We start from the raw sequence: 17,301 nt of genomic DNA on the forward strand, positions 1-17,301 counted from the left end.
GCATGTAACATTTGGCAAATCCTCTTATCTCTTTGCACCTCACAGAAGGGTGTAACATACCCAAAGACAGTGAAAGTAATGGGACTTGGGTTTCTTGAGTCATACATAGCCCAGTGATTTTGACAATGGCTTCTACTATCTGAAAGAGAAGCCTAAAAACAAGGAGAAGAAATCAACTTAAAGGGTCAGAAGATTAAATAAAATATAATAAAATAAAATGATTTCCTTTAAATCTTTATTAAACAGCTTGTTTGCCTTAAGAATCAGGAAAAAAATATAAAATTAAGTGACACGCCACATAAATTAGGTTATCTTTTTTTATTTTCCTGGAAAGGACTCCACTAGTCCTGTAGACAAGCTGGACAAGAGTCTTAATTCTGTACTCATTGCTTGAGTTTGAGCTCCCTAGACATAGCTCTTTCTTCTACCAGTTCCAGAAATAGAATCGGCTGCCATGTGTTGCAGGCTTCAAATCTCCCTCATACACAGGACTTGCTCTGGTCTTGGTCTAGAATGATAGGGATTCTCAGGTACAGGTCGAGGTGTGCTCACTTTTGTAACCTGGAAAAGAAAGGAAGAGAAGCAAATGAAGTTTTAGGAGATAGGTGTGCAGTAGCAGACACTTTCATTTTTATATGACTTTTAAAAAAATTATTATAGCTTTTTATTTACAAGATATATGCATGGATAATTTTACAGCACTGACAATTGCCAAGTCTTTTGTTCCAATTTTTTCCTCCTTCTCCCCATCCTCCTCCCCCAGATGGTAGGTTGACCAATACATGTTACATATGTTAAAGTATAAATTAAATAAAATACATTTTTATATGGCTTTTAAAATTACAAAGTCATTTCTTCACAATAATTCCCTGAAGCAGGCAATGCAAGAATTACCATAGAAAAGGAAACTGAGGTTGACTTGCCCATGGTCCTCCAAGTCATCAATGTGTGAGCCAGATTTGAAGAGTCTCTCCTGACTGAGCTTTGTACAGAATATCAGAAGTGGTAGCTACCAGAGGGAATATCTAGGTCAACCTCATTACACAGACAAGGTAACTGAGATTCAAGGAGATGAAATGACTGCTTCATGAATACTTACCAGATATTCAAAAGAACTTAGGTATTCTGATTCTAAATCAGAATTTTTTCTACTATAACATGCAGTCTCTGGGAAAACTACTGAATCTTCTCCACTTTCACTCTCTTATTCCATCCCTAGTTCAACCTTTATAAGATCTCTACATACATAAGCTATAAGACCTTATGAGAAGTCTAAAGAAATGGGGTGGAGTTCTACCTACCTCTGGGCTTCCTCAGGCAGGTGACTTCTCTTTTCTGATACTCAGTAAAAGGAGAATAACAATATTCTAACATACCCAGGAAGGATATGAGGAGGAAAACACTATGTAAACTATAATGTAGCACTGAATTGAGAATTGTCATTAGGATAGTTTTTATGCATAGGAGGTAATAAATCTAACTGGATACAAATCAAAGACAGATAGAAAACCTTTCAAAAGTACGCCCAATCTTAAAATCACAGCTTTAGAACTGTATAAGACCATAGATGCCATTTAGTCCAAACTCCCATTTTTTACATGAGGTACTGAGACCCAAAAAGGTCAAACTGATTGAGACCAGAGAGGTCACAGTGGTAACATTCCCACTAAGTGCAAAGATTATATATTCAAAAATTAAGAATCAACTGAAAAATATCAACAACTAAATTCAAGTAAAAAGAACTTTGGGATCATAACTCATAAAATAGGATTGGTTTATCTTGTTTTATACAACAGACACGCTGCTAAAAATTTTGGTATTAATCATAGTTTCATATAATCAAAGAAACAAAGATTCTGATAGAGAAGAAGGCAAGAATAGTATGACATGTACCCTAGATTTCTGGGGGGCAGATTTTTTAAAATGCACATGCATGATCCCATTACTAAAAATCATACAAGGGAAATGAGGCCAGAAGAAACAGGAAAATTTCAAGAATGAAATTCTATAGATCCAAAGGAAAATTACAATGAGAAAAAAAAAAAAAAAAGAAGAAATTGCCTGATATGGATTTATAGAGAACTCAATTAGCTTAAGTTTTTTTTTTAAAAATAAAAACATACAGAAGAGAGAAGGGAAGATGACAGAAGAAAAATAAAAAAGCATCAAATGGGCTGTAACAACATAATCAGAAGCTAAATCTAAAAAACAAAAAGAACTGAAGCTAACATTGAAAGCTGAAAACCACAAAAGAGATTTTTGGTTTAGGGGTTTTTTTTGTTTGTTTGTTTTTGTTTTTTTAATATTGATAGAAAGAGAATTTTTAAAAAGACAGGATTACTGTTCAGGGCAGATAGGATGATGTAGGGTAGTAGATAGAGTAATAAGGCCCTTACAATCAGGAAGATGAATTCCAATTCTGTCTCAGACACAGCCTAGCTGTGACCCTGGGCAATCACTTTGCAGCGATCCTCAAATTTTTTAAATAGGAGGCCAGTTCACTGTCCCTCAGACTGTTGGAGAGCCAGACTATAGTAAAAACAAAAACTCACACTCTGTCTCCTCCCCTCAGCCCATGTGCCATAACCCAGCAGGTCGCATAAATGTCCTCAGCACGAATTGAGGCCTTCGGGCAGTAGTTTGAGAACCTCTGACTTAGCGTTTCTCACCACCAGTTTGCTTTTTTATAAAATAGGATATCATCCCCTAGATCACAAGGTTGCTCAAGGATCAAATGATAAAACATTTAAAAAGAAGTCTTCAAACTTTAAGTCATATATAAAAATTAGTAATTTTTGTGATTACAATTTGACAGAGAATCACTCAGCTCTCATTGGATTCTATTTTCTCTGACAAGAAGAATCAAATAGCATCTAGCACAGTATTTAGATAATTGTAGGTGCTTAATAAATGTTTTTTGAATGAATGACTTTAAAAAGGGAAGACAGAACAAATATGACTAATAAGGAAATGAATTCCAAAACAAATAAAAACACAGTAAAAGAGACTCTAACTTCCCCTGAGAAACTCAAATTATTTGGCCTACATGAAACAGATCACACATGTTGAAAGAACTACAGGGGATGTTATAGATAATATTCTATCCCAATGTTAGTAAAGAAATTGATAAAAATTTTGGGCTATTATTGTGGAAAGGATAGAATCATATAAGCAAAATGATAATAAAATTAGATGCATTGGGAACTGGTTGAATGGCTGAAGTCAGAGTAGTCAATAATGGTTTAATTTTAATTTGTAAGAAGGTTTCCAGTGGAGTACCCAAGGTTCTGTGCTTGACTAGTTCATATTTTTAAAAATAACTTAGATAAAGGCATATATATCATGCTTATCAAATTTGCTGATGACACAAGGTGGAGGAACAAGCTAACATACTTAATGACAGAACTAGGATTCAAAAGGATCTTGACAATTGCACAAAGTAAAAGAAGATAAATTTTAATAGGCATAAGTTTAGAATCTTACATTGTAGAATCTTTTAACCCAAAAGAGACTAAAAAAAAAAAAAATTAACTTTCACAAGTGTAAAATGGGAGGAAACATGACTAGATAGCAGTTTGTCTGAAAAAAGATCTGAGGAGTGTTGGTGGCTTATAAGATCCATGAGCCAATAATGGGATAGCTAATTTAATCTATTAATAGAGATGGTATCCAGGGATAAGGAGGCAAGAGTCTTTCTGTCTTCTGTCCTGATCAGATCACATCTGGAATATTATGTTCAGTTACAGCTATCAGATTTTAGGAAGGACACATAAACTGGGGAAAATCTCAATCAGGTCAATCAGGCTTTGAATTCATCTGTGGCTTATACATATGAGGATTCACTGAAGGATCTAGAGAAAAGATCGGGGAAGGGTGGTGAGGATTGTTAAGACAGAAATCCTCAAGGAATTTGCCATACAAAGGTGGCTTAGATTTGTTTCACTTAGCTCCCCAGTGGGCAATGTGTGGAAAGTTACAAAGATGCAAATTTAAACTTATTATAAGGAAAAACTATCTGATAATTAGAAGAATGGACTAATCCAGGAGATAGGAAATTTTGAAATCTGCATATAGTGGCTGAATAAGCTGTTTTGGAGTAGTTTTAAAGGGAATTCTTTTTTTACAGTATTAGTAAAGCTAGATAGATGGCCGTTTAGATCTGAAATCTGTAACAGGAAAAGACACTTAAGAGTAGAAAACATTAGAGTTGGATTCTAAAAACACATAATGATAGTTAAAAGGAATCTTAGAATGGACAGTAATAGAGCACAGAATGTTAAGATTAATTTAAATCAACTCCTTTATTTTAAAGAATGGGAAACTGGGTCTCAGAGTTCTTTACAAGTAGCAAAATCTCCAAATCTGATTTCCCCTACTAATTTTTTTACTGATTTATATCACCATCTTATTAACACTTCATTTTTCTTTTCTTCCCTTTTTTTTTTAATTTCCAAGCACCTTCCCCATGTTCCAACCCCACAACTTGACTAGAAAACAAAGACTCTAGGGAAAGGATCTTTCTATAAAACAAAATTCCTTCTTAAATATCAGTAATTGGGCCAGCCAGGTGGCGCAATGAATACAGCACCAGCCCTGAAGTCAGGAGGACCTGAGTTCAAATTTGACCTCAGACAATACTTCCTTGCTGTATGACTCTGGGCAAGTCACTTAACACTAACTGCCTTAGCAAAAAAAAAAAAAATATATATATATATATATATATATATATATATATATCAGTAATCATCCAATCTTATTTTCCTGTTTTACAAACTTGGATTTCAGTAAGTCTACCATATTTACAAGGACAAAGGCTAACCTCAATGAAGTTCCCTTTTACTACAATGTTACTTCTGCTTTTACCCAACTATTGGTTTAAGAACAAGGTAATCTACAAATCTTTTACCTTTGACAATTCTCCCAAATCAGGACGAACCCAGCCCAGTTTGTTCAGGACACAGCTATCAAATTTTGCCTGTTCCTTGCGACATCGACGAAGCTCTTGAAGCTCAGAATAATCAACACAGGTCCAATATTCAGTAAAAGGCTCAGCACAGTGTGTCTTTATACTCCTGAAAGGCATAAACTAAAAAGTTAGCTTACTGGGAAGCAAAATAGGGAGAAAAGTGATGAGTGTGTAAAAAAGCATAAACTATTAGATTTGAAATCAGAAAGCTTGGATACAGTTAGACTCTGTTATCTGTGTATCTCTGTTGACCATGTAACTGTGTAATCTGTGAGCAATACATTTTTTAGGATATCAATTTCCTCAGTAAAACTGAGGAAAAAAACCTATATGATATCTAAGGTCTCTTCCAAACCTAAATTCCATGATTCATAATGGCAAAGTACATTCTAGAATAAAATTCAAAAGATGATTTCTCTCTTCAATCCAGCCCTTACACAGCTGACAAATTTTATGTTCCAAAATCAGAGGTCTGACTATATTACTCTGTTGCTCAAGAAGCTCCAATGGTTTCAAACTGTATTTTTTAAAAAAGAAAAACTTGTTTGGCATTTAAGCTTCTTCACACAGCTTAAGCCTACCTTGTTCAGCTTACTGAATACTAAACATCCTTCACACATTTTCTGCTCTAGCCAAACAACTTAATGCAGACTTTGTACCTCTCCTCAAAGGACTCCTTAGTTTCTTTTATGACTCAAATAAAGTTCTAGTTCTCTCAAGAGATCTATCTTGATCCTCCCAGATGCTATTGCTCCCCATTTATCCCCAAAACTGACTTTGTATTTACTCATCTATGAATATCATCCTCCCCAACAGTATGTGAGTTCTGTGAGGGCAGAAATGGTTTCATTTTTGTATCTCTGGCATAGTGCTTAAAACACCAGAAGGCACTAAATTAATGCTTATCACATAAATCAGTGGAATGAAACTGGTAGCTAATAACAACAATAATAGTAATGATGATGATGATGATCCTTAAGTGTTTATACATATAAAATAATATGTAGATTATTTCCTAAGCACTTTACTTATATCATCTTAATATTTACAATGAGTTTACAAAGTAGGTAGTAAAATATTCCCTTTTTTTGAAATGAGGACAAAAGAATTAGAGATGTGAAAAGATTAAAACAAAGACCTTCTGATCTAGCACTCTTTCTAATACATCAAAAATGTTTTTGTATCAAAAACTTCGATTATGCAGTAGGAATTATTATTGGAAAGATATCTGAGAACTAGAAAACTAACCTAAAAGGCCATAGAGAAGCCAAAACAGAGATCACAGAATTAAGCAAGGCCCTAATTCTCTCTCCCTTAGAAGAACCTATTAACACTTGATAGTTCAAATAAGTTAATCTGATTCTTAAAACCAGAGCAGATAAGTAGCACAAGGTAAAGAATAGCAAATGACTATGAGAGAAAAGACAAGACTACTTCAAAAAGCAGACAAAGAAGTCAAAAGCACAAAAGCTCATTCTGAGACCACTAAGCACAGTATTTTACAGAACACTACATCAACTAATATACATAAAAGCAGCTCTGGATCCTCAAGAAAAGGTTATGTTATTTTCTGAGAAAATGTATACTTCAATTTAAAAAGATTTCTAGCCCAAAGAGGGAAAAATGCTTAAAGTTTAGGCTCCTGAAAGTCTCTAATGCAAATTCTACCTCCTCACTTACCAAACTACAGTGTCCTTAATAATGTGAGATACACAAGTTGTAACTAAAACAAATGAGACAATACTATTAGCTGATCCTAGAAAAATTCAAGTTGTAGATTTGCATACAAATACAACATGTTCAAAATCTGATCCTTCTGAGGTCACTAATTCTTTAGTACCTTCATTCACCTATTTTCAATCAGTTAAGTACCTAGTATGTGAAAAGTTACTAGCTCCTATAAGCAGGGTTACTATGTTAAGTGCTAGGGATACGAAGAAAAGACAAAAGACTACTCTCAAGGGACTCACAATCTAATGGGAAAAACAACATGGAAACAACTGAGTAAAAATAAAATGTAGATAGATAGATCTCTATATATATAACATATGCATAGACAACCTTTATATAGGATAAACTGAAGACACTCAATAGAGAGAGAAGCACTAGCATCAAAGGGGATTGGAAAACACTTCCTGTAGAAGTTGTGATTTTAATTGACATTTGAAGCCAGGAAAGCCTGGAGCAGAATGGGAAGGAAAAGAAAACCAGGCATGAGGATAGACAGCCAGTGAAAATGGCCATTTGGAATATGGATTATATTGTTCCAGGAATAGCAAGGGACCAGTATTGCTAGAAGAGGTTCAGATTATAAAAGGGTTTGAGAATCAAACAGAAGATTTCATATTTGATCCTAGGGTTGAGTTTAGTGAATAGGGGAGTGACATGATCAGATCCATTCTTTAATAAGATCGATATGACAGTTAAGTGGAGGATGGCCTGGAACAGGGAGAGACTTGAGATTTTCTCACTTTTATAACTTCTGTATATATATATGTTTATCTTCAATTCTTCCCTTTTACATCTGATCATTTAGCAAGTTATCAACACATCTCAGAATCATTCCTCCTTTCCCACTACTACCTCCTTAATAAAGGATTTCATTATATTCACATGGATTCCTATAATAATTGATATTCAATTTGCATATACATAAGGTAGGCAAAGTGTTTTATATACAATATTTTATTTGAACCTATACTAAATACATTACCATCCTCATTTTATAGATGAAGAAACTGAGGCTTAGAAATGTTAAATGGTTTGCCTTTGGTTACACTGCTACAAGTAACGTGGCACTCTTTAACCTGGCTCCCTAACCTGGGTGGCCAAGCCGGGATGGATAGCTGAAAGAGGTAAGGATTTTGATAGTGAACACGTGGGTCATCTGACCAGGTGTTCACTCGGGAACCAACAAGGCAGGGCATCAAGTCAGGGCATTATGTGAGTAGGTATAATAAAGGCTTTTAAGATTACACGTGGCTGTTCTTGAGCGTGCTACCGGTTATTAAACTATAGATTCAAGAGATCGTGGCCAGAGACCTTTGAAGGCCTCAGAGGAGGCAAGCCGGGTAGATTTGACACTGCAAAGGTCAGTGGTCAAAGGTACTCTGTTGGGCCTAGGACAGGGCACTCTATGCATTTCCTAACAATAGCCTTCCAAAAGATCTTCTTGCCTTAACTCTCTAATCTATCTTTTTATTGTTACAAAAATAATTATCCTTAGTAGCAAAAATAAATAAATAAATAAATAAATCTCTATCAGCCATGTAGTCATGTCAGTCTTTTGCTTAGAAAATATTTAGTGTGACTTCTTACTATCTGGTAAGTTAGTTAGAAATTTAACTAATCGACAAAACTGACAGCAGAAGGCTTGGTATATAATATTCACAATACTTCACAGCTGGAATGAACCAGACTTGAACAAAAAGCCTCTCCATAGCATAATTAACAAATATGGCACCATTCTTTTTTAGCCCTCTTTCTTATGCTAGTCCCTTACATGTATCCAAACCAAACTATTATGTAGGCTCTGAACCTACCCTGGGCTTTCTACCCCAACACTGAGTCTGGTGAACTCACCATGTAGTTAACAAATTTTAAAATGAATTCTTGAACATGATATGAGGTAAAATTGCAGGGAGAAGAGGGGAATTTACTTGTTAGGATCAACTTCCAAATGAAATGGAAAGCAGACCCCCCTGGGAAAGTTACTCAAATTAGAACTCAAGGACTCCTTTAGATGGTGGCTAACTATTAGTTTCTTATCTTAGACAATCAATTAAATGAAGGTGTATAATGTAGCATTTGGTTATATTGTAGATTTTAAATTTATTTTTAACTATTTCTTTCTCCTATCTTTACCTCCCTAGTTCTATTGAAAAGGGGGGGAAAAATTCCTTGTATCAAATATGCAGTAAAAACCAAATTTAATTACAATGTATTAATGACCTTTTTACAAAACAAGTTTATAAAAAATATGCCTCTATATAGGATGATGACGATGATGACAGAGGTCAATTCAGGGCACCCCCCCCAAAAAAAAGAACTCTAGTGCGGTTTTTAACCCAGAAATTCATTATGTAGTGGAAGGAGTAATGAGCTAAGAATCAGGATACCAGGCTCCAAACCCTGACTCTGCTACTAATTTATTGTAAGGGAACAGTTAAGTCAATATTAGGTCTCAGTTTCTTTACTTGTAAAATGAGAAGATTGCACTAAATAGTCTCTAATTCCTTCTAACACGAATATTCTACAGTTTCATGATTTATGACAGCTTTAGTCAATTTCCTGAGGTTATTCATGACATCAAGCTCATTTCTGTCACCTCAGAATCTATACAAGCTAACCCTGTCTCTGACATTCTCAAGATTAAAGGCTTTTTCCCAAAGAAGCTTTCAAGCTTGGGATAAAATGAGAAAGAAACTTTTACCATGGGACCATGGTATACCTAAATCATAAGAAATGACTATGCTGAGAATCTCCTTTTAAAAAAATGAAAAGTTCTAATTTCCAAAGTCTTTTTCAGAGTTTTCCTTAAGTTAATTCTATTATGTCTTATTATCCATGTTTCACATATGAATGTAATAGAATAGAAAAAGCCATTGAATTAGTGTCAAGAGACCTAGGGTTAAGCCATGATCAAATCATCTCTGTAAGCCACAGTTCCCTCATCAGTAAGAGACAATACTTGCACTACGCATTTCCTGAAGTTTCAATAACAAAAAGACTTGGAAATTGCTAAATCCAATAAATAGAATAAGCTGCTATTTATATTATAATGTTAGTATAATATCATATTAATTAAACAGTAATTCCTCTCATTATAAGAGGCAGAGACAAGTACCTTGGGAAAATACATATACTTAATTGCTATGTCTCACCTATGAAGTCCCTCACCCATTTTAAAACATGTCTTTGCCATGCCTTTTCTGAGTGATATTGCCAATATGCAGCAAACCAACAATTTTAAAGCCTTATTTCACATATTATTCTCTATAAATAACTTCCAGTTGCTACCTTCTAAATTTAATATTCTCTCAATTCTAGGAATTTATACAAATTGAGCTTAATTCTTGAAATACATTACCTTCTTTATTTCTGTCTATCATAAGAATTTTGGACTCAGAGTGTGAGACCCTAGGTTCAAATCTCAGCTCTGCTATGCATTCTTTTTTTTTTTTTTTTTAAATAGCTTTTTATTTACAAGATATATGCATGGGTAATTTTTCAGTATTGACCCTTGCAAAACCTTCTATTCCAACTTTTCCCCTCCTTCCCCTCACCCCTTCTCCTAGATGGCAGGTAGACACATACATGTTAAATATGTTAAAGTATATGTTAAACACAATATATGTTTACATATTCATACAATTATTTTGCTGCACAAGAAAAATCGGACTTAGACATAAGGTAAAAATAACCTGAAAAGGAAATCAAAAATGCAAACAGACAAAAACAGAGTGAATGGAAATGCTATGTTGTGGTTCATACTCATTTCTCATAGTTCTTTCACTCAGTGTAGCTAGTTCTCTTCATTACTGAACAAATGGAATTGATTTGGTTCATCTCATTGTTGAAGATGGCCTCATCCATCAGAATTGATCATCATATAGTATTGTTGTTGAAGTATATAATGATCCCTGGTCCTGCTCATTTCACTCAACAGCAGTTCATGTAATTCTCTCCAGGCCTTTCTGAAATCATCCTGCTGGTCATTTCTTACAGAACAAAAATATTCCATAACATTCATATACCACAATTTATTCAGCCATTCTCCAATTGATAATCTGCTATGCATTCTTGAGCAAGTTATTTAATATCTCCACCTCAGTTTTCTTGAATGTAAAAATAAGAGGACTGGGTTAAATCAGGAATATCTCCTTCATATAAAAATGGGAGCCACTAAAGCACAAATCCCTGCAGACTTATTGACTTAGAAAACTATGTATTAATATTATCTATGCCCTATTGTATTTTTATTTATTTTATTAAATATTTCCTAATTACATTTAAATCAGATTCAGACTGCAGAGAGAGTGATGCAGTTGGTATCTGACACAGGCCTAGATGACCTACAAAGTACTTTTTGTCTCAAAGTCTATGATCCTCTGATCTTTCTTCAGAGTTTGTTCCGATGTCAAATCCTCTAATAACTTTCCTGATTCTTCTATTACTGACCCTGTCCCAAATTATTTTGTACATCCAGAGTACAATATAAGCTTTTTGAATTCAGGGACTATTTCATCTTTGTTTCCACAGTACCTAGCAATAATGCTTTTCACAAAATAGGCATTTTGTTGAATTAAATAAAAATATCTTCATTTGCTCAACCAATTGGCTTTTTTATGAAGATATTTACATAGAGAAATCTTTACCTGAAGAAATCCAGAGCACATTGATTGACAAGTTTCCCTTCTTTTAAACATCGCCTTGGGTCTTTCTCTTCCCAGCGACAAAGCATAAATTTTTTATTGATTTTATCACACTGTGCACCATAATGATGGGCTGCAGCTTTTAGTACGGCAGAACTGACATTCACCTGCAAGAAAAGTTTTAGAAGAATCATGTGTTTGTGAACAGAAACAAATTTATGAGCTATGAGCTCATAAACTCCTTAAGGAAATGGATGTTTTGCCACATATCTTAATGACTGAATTGAGCAGAATATAAACTGGCCCCAAATAGACAACAGCCCTAAATAAATAAAATATAAGAAAATAAAGAGACTTATAATGAAATAATTACAGAAAATCACAATAAAAACTATGTACATTATTTGCTGTGAAAAATGGATGATAATTCTATATATTACCAACAAAGCCCAGCAGCAAGAGATCGAAAGAGAAATTCCATTTAAAGTAATTTTCAATAATATAAAGTATCTAGGAATCTACCTACCAAGACAAACCCAGAGACTATATGAACACAATTACAAACCCTTTTCTCACAAATTAAGTTAGATTTAAATAACTGGAAAAATATCAATTGTTCATGGGTAGGTTAAACTTATATAATAAAAATGACAATTCTACCTAAATTATTCTATTTATTCAGTGTCACACCAATCAAACTTCCAAAAAAATTACTTTCAGAGCTAGAAAAAGTAATAACAAAATTCATCAAAAAGAACAAGAATATTAAGAGAATTAATGAAAAAATATTATAAAGCAGTGGTCATCAAAATCCATTGGTAGTGACTAAGAAACAGAATAGTGGATCAGTGAAATAGATTAGGTATACAAGACACAATAATCAATGACTATAGCAATCTAATGTTTGATAACTACAAAAGACTCCAGATTCTGGAATAAGAACTCACTACCTGACAAAAATTGTTGAGAAAATTAGAAAATAGTATGGCAGAAACTAGGCACTGACCAACATCTCATAACCTATACCAAGATAAGGTTGAAAAGGGTTCATAACTTAGGCATAAAGGATGATACTATATGCAAATTTGAAGAGAAAGGGATAGTCTACCTGTCAGATCTATGGAGAAGGGAGGAATTTATGGTCAAAGAAGAACTAAAGAATATTATGAAATACAAAATAGCTAATTTTGAATACAATAAATTAAAAAGTTTTTGTACAAACAAAACCAATGCTGCCAAGAAAGGAAGCAGAAAGCTGGGAAATAATTTTTGCAGCCAGTGTTTCTGAAAAAGGTCTCACTTCTAAAATATATAGAGAATTGAGTCAAATGTATAATATAAGTCATTCTCTAAATGGTCAAAGAATATAAACAATTTTCAGATGAAGAAATTAAAGTCATTTATATATCATATGAAAAAAGTTCTGCTATCATTATTGATTAGAGAAATGTGAATTAATACCACTCCAAGGTACTACTTCACACCTCTCAGATTGACTAAGATGACAGGAAAAGATAATGATGAATGTTGGCAAGGATGTGGAAAAGTGGGATATTAATGCATTGCTGTTAGACTCCTGAATTGATCTAACCATTATAGAATATGGAACTATGCCCAAAGAGCAATAAAACTGTGCATACCCTTTAATCCAGCTGTATTATATTACTGGGTCTGTACCCCAAAGAGATCATAAAAGAGAGAAAAGGAGCCATGCATGCAAAAATCTTTGTAGTAGATCTTTTCCTGGTGGCAAGGAATTGGAAATTGAATAGATTCCTATCAACTGGGGAATGGTTGAATAAGTTATTGTATATGAATATAATGGAATATTATTGTTCTATAAGAAATGATAAGCTGGTTAATTTTATAAAAGCTTGGAAAGCCTTACATGAACTAATGCTGAGTGATGTGAGCAGAATCTGGAGCACACTGTACAGAGTTAACAACAAGATTATGTGATGACCAACTAAGATTTAGTAAGTTCTCAGCAGTGCAGTGACCCAGGATAATTCCAATATATTTGGAATGGAAAAATACCACTCATATCCAGAGAGAGAACTATGGAGACTGAATGTGTATTGAAGCATACTATTTTCACCTTTTTTTGTTTGGTTTTTCTTTCTTGTGTTTTTTCCCCCCTTTTGGTCTGATTTTTCTTATGTAATATGACAAATATAGAAATATGTTTAGAAGGACTATACATGTTTAACCTCTATTGGATTGCCTGCTGCCTTGATAAGAGGAGAGGTGATTTTTAAAAATTTGGAATGCAAAATCTTACAGGAATGAATGTTGAAAGCTATCTTTACATGTATTTGGGAAAATAAAATGCTATTGATAGGGAAAAAAAAAACAAAAAGAAAAGAAAAATTGATAGTAAGGGAGGAGAAATAGATTGTCCAAGTAGTTAAAATATGCCATGATCCCAAAGTGATTCTATTCTAGTGCCTGAAATTACAACATGACAAATGGCACTATTAGCAAATTCAAATTATATTAAGGAAGAAAAAAACAAAAGCTGTTGTTAACACAACTGTAAATCCAAACTGGGCTGGTGCCTTTTATCCTGTGAAGGTTAGGTGAAGAGACTAAAAACTAAGTAACAGAAGCATCTGTCACATGCAAGTTTTATATGAGCTAGATTTGGCAGGAAAGAAAAGTTTGATATTCATATTCGAAGCAATAGAATCAATCACTCATTAAGCATTTAACAAGAATCTACTATGTGTCTGGCACTGTGTTAAACACTGAGGATACAAAAAGAGGCAAAAGACAATTCCAGCCTCCAAGGGCACACCAATTTTGATACCAAAGTTGTCTAGGTTACAGTCTAATCAGGGAAGACACAATGTAAACAAACATATAAAAAGCAAACTATATACAGGACAAACAGGAAATAATAAAATGACAAGAGATGAAATATCACTCAAGAACAGCCAGAAGGCCAGAGTCACTGGATTGAATAGTTGTGTCAGGGAGTAAAGTGTAACACAACTGGAAACAAATGAGGTGGCTATAGGAATGATTCTGGAAGTAATGGAAGCCAGTAGAATTTAGTGAATAGGGGAGACATGATCAAACCTTTGCTTCAGGAAAATCACCTTAGTGGCTGAATGAAGATTAGACTGAAATAGGGAGAGACTTAAGGCAGACCCAGCACTGCAGCAGACATAAAGTGATGAGCGCCTGCTCTGGAGTGGCGTCAGTATCACAGGAGGAAAGGGCTTGATACATGAAAGATTTACAAAGATGAAATTGACAGGTCTTGGCAAAGACTGGAGGGGAGGGAACAGTGCAGACTATGATGAACCCTGGGATGTGAGCCTAAGGGACTAGAGGGATGTGATGCCCATTGCATAACAGGGAATGCAGGAGCAGGGAAACACTTGGGGGGGAAGATAATGAAGTCCATTCTGGGCATGCTGAATGTAATAGTTTTCTGAGTTGAATTCTCAAGGTTGGAAGGAAGCAGAGAGCTTGGGCAGGAGAGGCAGACTGGAGAGTCATCAGCTTGGAAGCTAGGAGATCAAGTAAAGTGGCACAGGAGGAGAAGAGAGGAGGGTTTAGTACTTTATTCCTCACCCCCATCCCAACATTTATCTCAGGACCTGAACACTGTATGCACTCAAACATCTGTGGAACTCAAAGTCACTAACAGCTTACTTATCTACTATCTGTACACATTTATTCAGGATCTTTTTCCAAAACAGATTCTTGTTGATTGAAAAGTCTTTATCTCACATGTACCAATTCCTTTCTCTGTAACATATGTGTATTACATTTTGAGATTTTAGATGGCATTTCCCTCACAATCACTTCTTTTTTTTATTTTTTATTATTATTATATATTTTTAATAATATTATCCCTTGTATTCATTTTTCCAAATTATCCCCCCCTCCGTTTACTCCCTCCCCCCCCATGACAGGTAATCCCATACATTTTACATGTGTTACAATATAACCTAGATACAATATATGTGTGTAAATACCATTTTCTTGTTGCACAATAAGCATTAGATTCCGAAGGTACATGTAACCTGGGCAGACAGATATTAGTGCTAACAATTTACATTCACTTCCCAGTGTTTCTTCTCTGGGTGTAGCTACCTCTGTCCATCATTGATCAACTGGAAGCCCTCACAATCACTTCTGAAGTGGAAAGATATCTTGTAGACAGAAACACCAATGGGGAAAACTGAGGGCCAGGAAAGCCCTGCTGCCCTCCACTAACAGATGGGTCTACACATTTGTTGAAGGTCTCCCAAGTGCAGACAGCCACACTGGTAGACTCAAACCCAAGTCTGAATGTCAAGTTCTACTGGCTTAAAAAATAGATTATTCATTAACTCATTTCATTTAAAGGCATGACATGCATGGAACACTGGGTTAGGTGCCAGGAGAAATACAAAGTTTAAATAAAACAGATTGTCGTCCTCACGGTGCTTTACAATAGAAGAGACCTGGGCGCAAATTCAGGTTTCACGTAATAACCTGTGTGCTCTTAAATCTCTCAGTGCAGCTCTCTAAAGCTATATATAAGCTAAAGAGAAAGTGCAGACCAGCAGTGATAGAGGGAGTTTCCTCACCTAAAAGTTCCCTCTATTAATGAAATCATAGATCCAGTTTCCTTCCAGATCCCTAAAAACTAAAAACATAACCAACCTCTTACCCCCCAAAAATCAACTCCTTATATTCATGCACTGAACGAACCTTCTAAAGAAAACAAAACAAAAATTAGACAAAGAAATAAAGTTCAGCAAAACTGACCAATCCCTTAAATATGCAAATTCCAGATTTTGCCTAGAACAGATACACGATTCCGGCTCTGACAAAGTCAGATATTTATCCAATTAGCCAAGGGAACACTGGCAGAGTTCTGTTGCCTCTCAGTCTGGGTTGTCGCCACTCCACTACAATGCAGACAAGGTCAGGCTGACATCCACGGCAGCCAGAAATAGAACCAGAAGTGCCCGAGCCTCAGGCCCCACTTCTGCTACCGGCTACTTACTAGCTACAAACACCAGTGACAACTACTGAGTCGGCCGTCTCGTCCAGCCAGCTACGTCATCAGGTTCCGGACACAGACGTCGGGGACTGGGTCTCCCGGCTTCACCTAATGACAGCCTCGTGCCGGCATCCAGAAAGAGTAAAGGAGGGCAGGGATCGCGGGCTTTCCCCTTAGCCGAAGGGCGTGAGGGAGCCGGCACTTAGTAGGAGAAAAATAGGAGGGGGAGGTTCCAAGACTGATAGAGAGCTGAAAGGAAGCGAGTCTGAGGGGGCGAGCCGGCCTCTCCGGGGGCGCCGCTGCGGGAGTAAACAAACGCGGCCCTTTGTTAAGGTCTCCCAGGAAGGCCCGGGAAGAGGGAACCATAAAAGTGGGGGCGGAGGGAAGTCAGGCCCAGTGGTGGGGTGGAAAGGAGGAGGGACGGTTCTCGGTTACGGAGTGGTCTGAGTCACAGTTTACCCAAGAGAGATCGGAGCAGGGCAGGAGGATGGGGAGACCGCTGCACAGAGAATACGAAGGTGACTGACCAGGAAGAGAGTGCAAGGGGCAGGGGTGACAGGGGTGACTAAGAACAAGGGTCGGCAGGAAGAGAAGGAGAGTTACAGGGAGAGCGGGCTGGCCGGGAACAGAACGCAGGGGTCCTGGGAAAAGAATACCGGGCGGGGGGCTCCGGAGAGGGGCCGGCCTAAAGGAGGCTCTGGACGCGCTGAGAGAAGCCAGGCCCGGAAGGTGCAAGGCCCGGGCTCGGCCCCGTACCGTCAGGAGCTCGCCGACAGCAGAGACTCACCTCCTGTACTTTGAGTTCGTCCAAGGTGGGCAGCTCCACCACCCCCGGCATGGCGGCGGCGGCGCACGGGACCCGAACCCGCTCGGTCCGTCCCGGATCTCCTTGAACTACCCTTTCCCGAACTCTGCTCCCGAGTCGCGCTGCAGTGACGCATGCGCAAACGCAGGAG

General features: G+C 36.4%; 1 protein-coding gene across 1 annotated transcript; it reads right to left on the reverse strand.

Annotated features, from left to right (window-relative positions):
- Nucleotides 1-218: 218 nt before the first annotated feature.
- On the reverse strand, nt 219-17,299 carry NDUFA8 (NADH:ubiquinone oxidoreductase subunit A8). The gene is given in 5 exon segments (XM_074292983.1): nt 219-495; nt 498-561; nt 4,907-5,072; nt 11,344-11,507; nt 17,133-17,299. Coding segments are annotated over 5 exon segments (516 nt in total). The 5' UTR covers nt 17,184-17,299; the 3' UTR covers nt 219-424.
- Nucleotides 17,300-17,301: the final 2 nt, after the last annotated feature.

This window comes from Sminthopsis crassicaudata, chromosome 2 (genome assembly GCF_048593235.1).
Source record: "Sminthopsis crassicaudata isolate SCR6 chromosome 2, ASM4859323v1, whole genome shotgun sequence".
NCBI classification, from domain to species: Eukaryota; Metazoa; Chordata; class Mammalia; order Dasyuromorphia; family Dasyuridae; genus Sminthopsis; species Sminthopsis crassicaudata.